General features: G+C 33.8%; 1 protein-coding gene across 1 annotated transcript in view; it reads left to right on the top strand.

Moving 5' to 3' along the window:
* Positions 1 to 13176, top strand: part of LOC132721509 (5'-3' exoribonuclease 1-like) — a 55984-nt gene that overhangs the window by 30361 nt on the left and 12447 nt on the right. The window contains 13 exon segments of the mRNA XM_060705828.1: positions 476 to 747; positions 1229 to 1315; positions 1842 to 1977; positions 2234 to 2296; positions 3090 to 3292; positions 4027 to 4310; positions 4966 to 5093; positions 6721 to 6861; positions 7267 to 7659; positions 8165 to 8315; positions 9023 to 9227; positions 9783 to 9858; positions 10648 to 10764. Coding sequence (XP_060561811.1) covers positions 476 to 747; positions 1229 to 1315; positions 1842 to 1977; positions 2234 to 2296; positions 3090 to 3292; positions 4027 to 4310; positions 4966 to 5093; positions 6721 to 6861; positions 7267 to 7659; positions 8165 to 8315; positions 9023 to 9227; positions 9783 to 9858; positions 10648 to 10764 — 2256 coding nt within the window.

The following is a 13176-nucleotide window of genomic DNA, read 5'->3' on the forward strand; positions in this document are numbered from 1 at the left end:
CAAAAAAAAAAGGAAAAAGAAATAATAAATTAATTAATAGATTTTAGTCTATTATAAATGGTTAAACACTTCCACTGTAGGAATATCATCTTAGTACTCCATAGTATTTTATAGAAGAAGAGATAATTATTATTAAAAATGTTTAGTACAGTGAATTACATATATGGATGTAGAAACTGTTATTTAAATGAAACAATCAGTACAATGAAAGATTACAGTATTTTACCCAAAACCTGTTTGGAACTGGAAGTGATTAGCCTATGCCTTCAGTGACAGTATAGAGCAAAGCCGGCCTTTTCTTCCGTGCAATCAGACTAGGATCCATACTATTGGCTAATCAACTAAAAAAATTAAATTTGATATCCCCCTAATTTTTAACTTGATACTCCCCTAATTGCATAATGAAAAGTGGCAAAAATGGAAGTTGGACAAGTCAGTTTAAGAAAGTTAAGATAGTATTATTGTTTATTTTCAGGTGCATGCTGACCGTTACTATTCCGGTTACGTTGTTGCGCAGAAGGTCGGCATAAGTTCGCACCTGTTGTCACGGTTGACCGGCACAATTTATGTGACAGCTGGGGAGGCAGAGCTAGCTCGTGAACAGGCCAATCCACATAAAGTTAATGTAGGACTGAATCTGAAGTTTACTAAAAGAGGCGAGGAAGTTCCTGGGTATACTAAAAACAACGAAGGGCAGTGGACGTATTCAGATAAAGTTGTCGATGTTTTGTCCCAATATATGGATAAGTGAGTAAACATTGATAGCTTTCCTGCCATTGATAATGAAATGTTCTCAGGACTTTTAACCTAATGTCCGGTAATTCGTCCATGTCAAATCTTTGATTTTTACGCAATTTTATTATCAGAAGATCGGTAAATCTTCCTAAATATTTATCTCAAAATCTTCAGATCAAATGTTTGAAAAAGTTTTGAAACGTATAGATCTATAAATGAATGGTTTCTTTTTAATCATGATGTCACATGAGGGAGACCTCATTGCTACTTAGGGAAACCTTTACCTGTGGGGATTAAATCACAAGGGAAAATTTGTTTATATGAATAGGACTGTATTCTATGAACATGTTCCATGAACATAAAAAGTATATGTCATATTTTTTCAATTTCAAATCATTTGCAACTGCAGGGTCAAGATTTCATACACAGTTATAATTAGGCTGATTTTATCCCCATTGGTCTGGCATTAAATAGATAACCATGATCATTTCAGGTTTCCAGAGATGTTTGAGAGTATTTCCAAATCAAACAAGCAGCATAATGATATGTACTATGAATCTGATCTCATACCTAAGACATGGTAGGTACTGGGTTTCTTTATAATTGAGCCGCACCATTACAAAATTAACTACAGACCAGCATACGCATCTGCGCACTCTGATCAGGATCTATGCTGTTCGCCTCCAAACTATTACAAGTAGAGAAACTGATAGCAACCAGCATGGATCCTGATCAGAATGCGTGGATAATGATCGCCCAATCGAACTCAACCAATTGCAATATGCATGAACATAGATAAACGCAGTGTACTGCTAATAAGATAATAATTCTTAATCTGACGTTTTCGACAAACAGATGTACTAACAAACAATTATATTGACATATTTATCATTTACTAACAAACAATTATATTGACGTATTTATCATTTGTCCAATGTAAGATGGAAATTCTTTAAGCCTATGTTCTATGTAATAGTTCAACCTCGGTTGGCTCGAACTACCGATCTCTCGAACAAATTTGCACAGGTCCTGCGAGTTCGAGCAAACGAAGTTCGATGTATTTTGTAGTAGTCAAATAAATCATTTCTTTTTATTGATCATTTCAGCGATTACACTTTAAAAACTGTTGAAGAGTTTATAAAGAAGTTGCCATGCTCTGGGTTGAAAACTATGAAATCAGGGGCTGATATTATTAGTGAAGGAACTATAAAAGCATTGCAGGAACTGACAGACCAAGTTGTAGTAAGTATACCTTTGAAAGGTGGTTACCTTATGGTCTTTGTGTATTAAGTGTACCTAAGAATATGTGCTTATCATGATATTGTGGGGGCCGAGTGGTTAAGGTCGTTGACTTCAAACCACTTGCCTCTCACTGCTGTGGGTTCAAATCCCGACAGGGACTGAGGATTCTTTCATGTGAGGAAGCTATCCAGCTAGCTTACGGAACATTGGTGGTTCTACTCAGGTGCCTGAAATAATTTTTTTTTTTTTTTTACAGGAGGCAAACAAGAAAAGACAAAAAAGAGTGAAAATGCAAGTTAAGCCTCATCTACTTTATAAGGTAGTGTATACAATTATACCAGTTACACTCAAATGATGCAATACCTTTTGTCCTTATTGTGGAATACTATTTGGATATAAATTTTTACTTTGGAAAAAGAATGGCTTTTATATTAAGTGTGAAGTATTTGTATCTGTATATTGAAAAAAAGAACAAGGTTTTGGATGGCATCTTTTTGTTGAGACATACTTTATGTAACTGGGACTTGAATGTACTTTTTATTATTTCATGTATGTGCCAGTGTTTGAAGAAATTTCATAAATTATCAAAAGTAGTGTTACAACAATTATTTGTTTTTTTTAGTCGATTTTGATTTTTTTCCCCTATTAAATCAGGGTTTTCCCTTAAGCAGGGTTTGGTCCTAGGACTGCCATTTTTCAGCAATAATGCATGCCAAGGACCCTCGAACCAATTTTAAAATTTCCATTCATTTATGGTTATTTGGTCACTTTTCTGAGAAAAATTTGATCTGTATAATGTAGGCACCTTTTCTATTGAAGAGAATTACCCAATTTCCATTCCATACAGTCAATCTCTTAGATAGGTGTCCTTGAAATAGAAGCCTACAACTGTAACATATAAACAACTTGAATAGATTTCAGTTGCTGAAAATATGTTTTGAAATTGGGACCCTTAAAAACCTTCAACAGACTCCCAAAATCTGAAAGTTGGGATCCATTCACCCCCTGTCTGAATTTCAAAGGAAAAACCCTCTTAAATCATAAAAAATATCAATAAGTTTTATCTTTATTCCACATGAGTGTATTTTTAAATATTATGTTTTCACTTAAAGCCGTCGCCTACGAGCGGGTCTCTGATCCCGGATCAGTCTGCCATGTACCAGCTCTATGACAGAGTTGTTAATACAAGACAGGGATTTCCGGTGCCGTTTGGTTTGCGGGGGACAGTTGTGGGAATACATCCGGCAGAGGTCGAGGTCAATACAATGTATGAGGTGATCTTTGATGACGATTTTCAGGGAGGAATTTCTATAAGGTAGGTACCTGATCTAAATGTGGTTCTTCTTTATCCTATGCCAGTGGCATCAGTTGTATAATGTTATATTCAGAATTACATCTGTTTAAAGTTTGGTGCTGAATGGTTGAATGTTGCAATACTAGAAGAGACCCTGAGCAAGTAATACTACAGTGAAACCTCTGAAGTGTGGCTCTCTTTTAAGAAATAAGCTCTTTGCAACAAACAATAGCAATTTTTTCCAAGAGTAAGTCTTCAATAAAAATTATACAACTTCTCACAGTAACAACTAAAATCTTCAATATTCCAAACAACATTGTTATGCAGAGGTTGTACTGAATTTGTTAAAGGTTTTCGCTTGGTTTTAATATAAAACAATGAAATTTATGATTTTTAGCTTGAAAATGTGGAGCTATTATGATAGGTGTATCATCATTGTCATGCAATATCTTTAATGGAGCCCATCATTTAAACATTAGAATATATCAACACATAACTTGCTACTCTTGGTTTTCATGTGAAGGTGCAGTTGTTATCTGAAATCTTATTTTTAAAGTTATGCACTGTTTTAACTTAGAATATTTTGTCGCCATGAAGTGCTCTTGCTAAGTGAAAATTTAACAGTTTATTTTTTTTGGACACAAGTCAATTGTTATTAGTAATTACCCCAAAATTGACCTGCACTGTTCCAAAATAAAAAGCTGGTCAAGTCCATTTCAGAAATACAGGAGTTTAATATGACTTAATCATTACAGAAATTCATCAAAGAGAGGTTACAGAATGCCACCATCGGGATTGTTGAATATAACACATGGTGAACGTAAAAATGGTGTCAAATCTGCCATACAAATTCCTGTAGCAGCCAAGAACCAGCCATACCAGGGCCAGCAACATAGAAATGTTACCAATGATTTTAGTTATGCTAATGCCAGTGCCCCGAGACAACCAGGGCCTCACCAGTATAATCAAGGTTATGGAGGGCAACAAGGTTTTCAAAGAAATCAAGGTGGTTACCAAGGACTACCTGATAACAGAACAGGTCATTGTTGATGAAATTTGTTAGACTTCATTTCGAGTATTATCTTACAGTATAATGAAAGATTGAATATGAAATTTTCATTGCATTTCAAATAAACAAACTTTACAAAAAACGTCTAGAATTTAGCAATTATTTATATTTTTGTGACACATAATAGAAAAAGAGTTGTCTAAAGATAATTAGTGTGAAAAGTTGTTTTTGTTTAGTAGTTAAACTGTTCTAAACATGTAAATTAATTTTGTTTTAATGCTTTTCATATTCATTGATTTTAAATTTTATCAGGCTTTGTAGTCACTCAAAGTGTGCCTTACAAACTGTTTAAGGGGCCTTTTATGACCAAGTGGTTTCTGACTTCAAATCACTTGCCCCTCAATGCTGTGGGTTTGAATCTCGTCAGGGAATGTGAGAAAGCTTTTGAGTTATTGTATGGAAGGTCAATGGCTCTTACAGAGGTCCCTGCTTGTGTCTGAAATAGTGCACTTGAGGTCTTCTTCCTCAGTAAAGTGGCCTAATGTCCTTTTGGTGCGACCTTAAAAAAATCCAACAAAACAAACAAACCAAACTGTGTAAAAAGAGAAGTGCAGTCTATAGGTGTATCACAATTTAAAGGTCAATGAAAGAAATTGTAATAACCATATTTATATTACCTTTTTAGGTTACCATGACAACCAGTATTCCAGGGGAGGTAATCAACAATGGGACAGGCAGGGTAGATCAGGAAATCAGGCTGGCTATTCGAGACAGAATGATCAATACGAGAAGCAAAATAATAGAAATACACAGGTATAAAATTGTATGAAAAGTTTCAGAACATCATCAGTCAAAGCTGTACTTCAGATGAAATTTTAGCTTGGCTGTAAGAACTTAGTGTGGCTGTCAAACTCACCTGTGTGTCAACATTACAATGTAGCTTAGTGGTGGCATGGAAAAGTGGTTAATATGTCAGACTAGTAATCTAATGATTGATAGCTGCATGGGCTAGGACCCTGTCAGGGGCAAGTTGTTTTTCCCTTAAGCAAGAAACTTTACCTTCAATGCCCAGTACTGATTGGTTCCAGGCACCTCATAGCTTCCTACACACTGACCAGGGCCCATAGATATAGCGTGGCCATTTACTGAGCCATTCTCAGTTTTCAAAATTCCTTAATTACTATTAAGAAATTAGAAAAGCAAAGTGCACTGTCTGACTGAAAGTTTTTTAATATATGTTCATTGATAGCCAATGATAGCCATTATGTTAAGTACATGCAATGTCAAAATTACTGAAATTCTTCAATCTGACAACCTCAGATTAGAGTATGACTCCAAGACATTCAAGGGAATACTACTGGATACACCAATTATGCTCTCTCAACCCAGTAAGGATCAATATTTTTGGGAAAGAGGTGAACAACCCTCAGCCGCTTCACTTTTATTTAATTAGCTTGTCTGTTTCAAAGAGAAAGTTTGGCTATTATGATTGCTGTGTTATAGTGTCAAATGTACCTGTTATTCAAACATTTATAAGTAAAGACATGGTACAGTTATCAAGACAATCAACTTGAAATTTGGAGTACTTGCTTATCAAGACAAGGTGCAGTTTTTAGAAAGGCGCATACTTCTGAAAGCAATTTTTTTGGATTTATGCCCCTTTTTAATATAGAATTTTTAAGAGACAAGCATTATCATTACGTGCAGTGCTCTTATTCAATGTTATGGTGATATACAATTTTTATGCCCCCACAATGTGGGAGCATATAGCGTTGCACTTGTCCGTCCATCCGTCAGTCAAAGGCCGAGCCAACATTTGATTATTATGAGCTTCATTCTGTAGTTAAATAAAGAACATAAACTCATAAAATTCAAATTAAGAGCTATTTTTTTGTTTTTTATGAGCTTATTTTGCTTATGGACGTTGGTCCAGGTGGTGTTTATGAGCTCATTTGCCTCATAAACATCAAATTTTGGTACGTCCGTCCGTACGTCCCGAAATCTTGTGAATGCAACTCCTCTTAAACCGGATGGCAGATTTTGCTTAAACTTACAGGGATGAACAACCTTAATGTGTAGATGGTAGTAAAGGAAGGAATTTTTGCTGCGACCAAATTTAACAGAATAATGGCCCTTTGTTGATATGTTCACTAGATACTATGTAGAAATTTTGTGAACGTAACTCCTCTTAAACCGGATGGCAGATTTTGCTTAAACTTTCAGGGATGAACAACCTTAATGTGTAGATGGCAGTAAAGGAAGAAGTTTTTGCTGCGGCCAAATTTTACAGAATTATGGCCCTTTGTTGATTTTTAGTTTTCAACATGTAGCACATGTAGTCCAAAAAATATTTGACCTAGAGTCATAAGATTGACTGAACAGTGGCGTGTGGGGGCATCCGTGTCCTTTGGACACATTTTTAGTTTTCTTTATTTAACAGGATACGAAGGAAGATGTATCAGGACAAGTGTTTAATGGAGCCAGTGCTGGAACCAGCCAACCAACATTTGTCACTCCTAAAGTCACTTCAGGGAACCAGTCAAAAAGGAAGTTGTCCACAGGAGAGTCCCAGCAGAATAAAGTATGTTTGCAAGTTTTGATCAGTAATATTTGTGATCATTTTTTTACAACATTTTTGCTTTAAAAATTTGAAAATAAAAGCATGACACAAGCAATTGCCTCTTAAAACTAATAATGAAACGCAAATACACCACTTCAGATGTATACTTTTATGCATAAATAGCCCTAATGCACCTTTTTTAGTGCATTAACAACTACAGAAGTCCTCTAACTGAATAAATACCTCGCCCTGTAGACTAGGGCTTTTAATGCATTCTCGTGTTCCTGCAGATGCTAATGTACAAATCAAGTTGCATTAGCCCTCTTTATTTTGAGAATAATATTTGATATCAGCAGTTTAACTGATTATTATCATATCTTATATCCTTTAAATAAGGAAAATAACTTTCTTTTATCTCCTGTTTAGCCTGGGAAAGGGCAGACTAGTGGAAGTACAGAATTTGACAACATATGGAAACAGTTACAGGCATCTCAACCACCAGCAGCAGATAACTCTAGTCAAGGACTGTCACTCTCATCAGCAGCTGCAGTATTGCCAAGAGTGCCTTCCCCTGATAATGCCAGTAAGGGAAGCAACTCTAATCAAAATAATACTAAAATTGATGTACAAAGCTTGTTTTCTGGAGCAAGCAATGCAAATGACACTAAAACCATTCAGCCAGGTGCTCAGAATGCTAAATCAGACAGTAAATCACAGTATAGTAGTTCTAAAGTAGTGTCTAACGATGAATTTGCAGCCATGTTTAAATCTCTTGAAGAAGTTCACATATCTAAAGAAGAAAATGAAAATAAACCAGAGGTAAGTAATAATGTAAGCTATATACTGATCACTGACTATTTTAGGTTGTAGAAAACAATTTTTGTATGTAAGGGTCCATTTAGCTTCAGAAATGACTCTCAAGTAAAGGTAAACATGTGTTTTATGATATTTTCATTATCAGTTTAGAACATTTTACAATGTACATGCTAATTTTCTGATTAAGTAAGTCAAAAAAAGTAGCAATAGTGAACAAAGTAGTGAATAAAAGAATACTGAATTTCTTTAACAATTGGACAAAAAGCAAAAGGAAGAAACCATGTTTCAAAGAAATGGCAAATGAATACCATTTTGAAAACTGTATCAGTACAGTAAAAAGATAAAAAAGCTTTCAGTAAAAAAAAAAGATAAACTTTCAAGGAGTTGAAAATAAACATAACATAAGGTCCTAAAATTCTGTTGTTTCTTTTTTGTTGTTGTATAGAAGTTTTATTTTGAGTTACTGAATATGAAATTGTTACAAATGTGTGAATTATGTTCTGACTAGAATGGCACAGATGCACTAAAGAAGATGCTAAATATAACTGACCAATCAGAATCCAGCAAGAATTCGGACCCTCCTGCAGATAGTGGGGGAGCAAGTAGTGGAGGTGGGAAGAGTTATGGAAGACAAGTTTCTATTCAGGAATTGTTTGATGGTGAGTTAAACTTATATTTGTACATTCTATTTGCTACCTTTGAGGATAAAAAATATGAAACTATCAGTGTATTTCAGTTGTCAAAAAAAGAAGAGAGAAAAAAAAATGAAAAGTCAGTTGTTTGTAACCTTATGTTCATTGAGAGCAAAACATATTACCATAGAAATTGCCCTGCAGTCCATTGTAAATAAAATTGATGTGTTTATTTAGATGATACTTCAATGAAGAATGGCTGCCATGTCATATGACAGTAAAATTGTGTACAGACAAAACTGGCGAAATGTATAGGATCATATTTGTTTGTTTTTCATTGAATTTTAAGTCACACCAACACTGTGAAGATCAAATGGCAACTTTTAAGCTCTACTGAGACCTCAGTTGTCCCTGAACACGTTATATTAGGCACATGCAAGCACCAATCCTAGCTACATGAAAGAATTCAAAAGTCAATGATGGGATTTGAACCCACTGCATTGAGAGGCAAGTGGTTTAAAGTTGGAGATCTTAACCACTCTTCAACAGAGACCTTATACATGTACCTGCAAGACTACTTCAATCAACGTATTTTACTTTAAATCTTGATGGTATCCATTGCGAAGTGGTCAAGGTTGCTAATTAAGATTCAGATGTAGATTTTGTTCCATTGACATTGTGACCTTGAATTTATCATATGACCTTGAGTTCATGACCTTGATTAATACATGCAGGTGCCAAGAAGCAGCAGGTTCAGTCTGATGTAGATAAATCACAGGAACAACAAAACAAAGGAAAGGGGTACCAGAAACAGAAGGGTCAAGGTCAACAGTCACCAAGGCAACCACAAGGTCATCAAGGTCAACAGCAAGGTTTTCAGAATAATGTACAAAACAAAAGACCAGCATTGTTGATACCACAGTCTAGAGGTGGTAACAGGTAAATCATATCAATTTCTCCAGTCTGGTATTTTTTCTTTGACAATACACATTTAAAAATATCTTTCTTAGTTAGAAAATATAGGGGTATTAATGAAACAAGAATGATATGTAATTCATTGCTTATTATCTTCAAAGATGTTACAGACAGTTTGATAGTTGTGGTTTTATAATTGATGTTTCAAAGTCATATTTTTGGAGTTATTCCCCTTTTCAACCTAGAATTTTTGTCAAAATTGGTTATTGTTAACAGAGGAGTGGCATGTAGACTCACTGGATCTATGCTTGCCCAGGCGCATAATTATGATCAGCTAGAAAACAAATTCGAAAAAGTTTTTTTAAAGTCAAAGTGTATTAAAATAATAATCAAATAATTGCCTTTATTGGACAAGCATAGGTCCGACGAGTCTAGTGCTCTTGTTTCCATGTTTGACTATTGTTTGGTGGTTATAGATAGTCTTTGCCCTTAACAGAGGAGCGTATACACAGCATGCAGTGCTCTTGTTTCCATGTTTGACTATTGTGTGGCCAGTATATATATTTTTGTTTGTTGTAGGAACCCAGTAATGGAGCTGATGAGCTTCTGCCAGTCTTTACAAATGGGTTTACCTATGTATGATTATTTACCAAAGGTAAAACACTATGATGAGTATTTTGTTTTCCTCTTGTGGTACAATTATAAAAGTTAAGAAATATACGTGGGTGAAAAGCATTGTGGTCATTTTTAACAATTTGAATAATTATTCTGGAATAACTTAGTGAGCAAATGATTTGTCATATGAAGACAAGATTGGTAGAACTGTGCAAAAATAAGAGGTGGGTATTACAAAGAATAATAATATTGCGATATTTTCAGACATATTGTCGTATATTGAGGACTATTTATAATACTTGAAAATCAAGGGCAAGACCTATAGAACCTTAAAGAGTTAATCATTTACTATTATGCCCCAATGAATAGTATGTGACAGGCCCTTTAATAAAAGATTTATAAAAAGGATTGTAAATAAAGGATTTGACAACTTAATGTAAATGCCATTTGAAGTCAAGCTAAAACAAGTTGACTATAATAATGATTTTATTAAAAGGTTAAAGTGTCAATATATTACTATTTCTGAAAACATATTGCAATATAAAAGTGCCAGATAAATATTGTGATGTCCAACATATATATTGGATATATTGGACAACCTTACCAAAAATAAATTGATGCTATTACATAAGGAACAAATTGTATGCTTTGAATTGGACAGTGCTTAAACTGTATGATTAATAAAGAAAAAACCTAACAGCTTTCAATTAAAGATGTAAATACATGTACAAAATAAAGTTTTTTTTTGTTAGAAATGCTGGAAATATTTTTCTGATATTTGTAAATGGTTAAAACTGTATAACTATAATGATAATGTAAATATTTACAGAGTGGGGTATTCTACTGTGTAGTATCACTATTTAACGGAGCCAGATTTCAGGGATCATTGTGTAAGACGAAGGAGGAGGCAGCAGAATCTGCGGCCAGTGTTGCCTTACTACAGCTGGTATGTAATATATGTTAATATTTGAGCCGCGTCACGACAAAACCAACATAATGGGTTTGCGACCAGCATGGATCCAGACCAGCCTGCGCATCCGCGCAGTCTGATCAGGATCCATGCTGTTCGCTGTCAGTTTCTATACTTGTAATAGAGTTGGTAAGTGAACAGCATATTTGATCCTGATCAGACTGCGTGGATGCATGCTAGTAGCAAACCCACTATGTTGGTTTTGTCATGACGTGGCTCATTTTTAGCTCGACTTTTTTTTTTTTGAAAAAAAAAGTAGAGGTATTGTTATAGTCAGGTCGGCGTTGCCGTTGCCGTTGCCGTCTCCGTTGCCGTTGCCGTTGCCGTCCGAAAACTTGTACCTGGATCATAACTTTTTTATTTCTTGGTGTATTGTCTTCATACTTGGCCACAACAACCCTTGGGACAAGACCTTTCAGTAGACCACACTAACCTTGACCTTCATCCATAAATGACCTTGACCTTCAAGGTTAAAAGTCCAATTTTTGCTTGTTCATGTTGTTATTGGCTGTTACTTTGTTATTTTTGAATGGATTGTCTTCAAACTTGAACATAATAATCTTCAAGGATATCCCTTAAAAATAACCAGTCAGACCTTGACATTCACTCATCCATGACCTTGACTTTGAAGGTCAAATTATTGAAATTTTCATTTTTTTGGCTATTATTGGCTGTAACTTTGTTATTTTTGAATGGATTGTCTTCAAACTTGAACATAATAATCTTCAAAGATAACTGTTAAAAATATACCGAAAGACCTTGACCTTCACTCATTAATGACATTGCCTTTGAAGGTCAAATTATTGAAATTTTCATTGTTTTGGCAGTAACTGACTGTAACTTTGCTATTTTTGAAGGGATAAACTTCATATTATAACAGAACATTCTTAAGGACCACCCCTTGTTGTTTATCAAACCCAAATTTGCTTGGGCTCTTTAATGACCTTGACCTTGAAGGTTATATTACTGAATTTTCTCAGATTGTGCATTTTATCGGTGTGTGTGTATGTATAGTATATGTATATTATATATAAATATATATATAAATGTGTGTGTGTATATATATACATATATGCAGGTATATATATATATATATATAAATATATATATATATGCATGTATATATATATATATATATATATATACATATATAGATATATATATATATATATATATATCAAATATATATATATCAAATATATATATATATATATACATATATATTCATGTATATAATTGCGTCATGTTTTTCTATTTTTAGAAATTGCGTCATTTTTTCTATTTTTAGAAATTGTGTCATTGTTGCTATTTTTAGAAATTGCGTCATTTTTGTTTTATTTTTAGAAATTGCGTCATTTTTTCTATTTTTAGAAATTACGTCATTGTTGCTATTTTTAGTAATTGCGTCATTTTTTTCTATTTTTAGAAATTGCGTCATTTTTTTCTATTTTTAGAAATTGCGTCATTGTTGCTATTTTTAGTAATTGCGTCATTTTTTTCTATTTTTAGAAATTGCGTCATTTTTTCTATTTTTAGAAATTGCGTCATTGTTGCTATTTTTAGAAATTGCGTCATTGTTGCTATTTTTAGAAATTGCGTCATTTTTTTTTCTATTTTTAGAAATTGCGTCATTGTTGCTATTTTTAGAAATTGCGTCATTTTTTTTTTCTATTTTTAGAAATTGCGTCATTGTTTCTATTTTTAGAAATTGCGTCATTTTTTTCTATTTTTAGAAATTGCGTCATTTTTTCTATTTTTAGAAATTGCGTCATTGTTGCTATTTTTAGTAGTTGCGTCATTTTTTTCTATTTTTAGAAATTGCGTCATTGTTTCTATTTTTAGAAATATGCTTAATGTTTCTATTCATATATATACAAAATATATAAACAAAACTAATGTGACAAGACAGACCAACTAAATTTATAAAAAGGAAACATCAATATATGTTCAAACCTTTCTATGTTTGCGTTTAGAAAAAGTAAAAAGTCGAGCGTTGCCCCCGCCCGGCGGTGGCTCTTGTCATTAAGGATTTAACTCCCTACAGTGTTGGAGCAGTACCTTGAGACGCTTGCAGCAATCATGACCACAAACTAGACAAATATCAATATTTACTGATTCTTACGTTTTTCATTCATGATCAATTCTTACATTTTTCATTCATGATTGTATTTAAATCCATTTGAAGAGATGAATTAGACATCTTAAAGTGCATTTGGGCGGGTGAAAAGGCAAGAATTTATCATTTAATCATTCAAGCGCTGTGTCCGTGTCCATACACCAGAATATGGTATTAAGTGTAGTGCTTCGAACACATTTTGAGGCACACTCGTAAGTTAATGGGTATAAAGATATAACTAATAAACATTTTCATAGAATATTAATACTAAA

The sequence above is a fragment of the Ruditapes philippinarum genome, unplaced genomic scaffold (assembly GCF_026571515.1).
Source record: "Ruditapes philippinarum isolate M1 unplaced genomic scaffold, ASM2657151v2 ctg5124_1_1_1_1, whole genome shotgun sequence".
Lineage (NCBI taxonomy): Eukaryota > Metazoa > Mollusca > Bivalvia > Venerida > Veneridae > Ruditapes > Ruditapes philippinarum.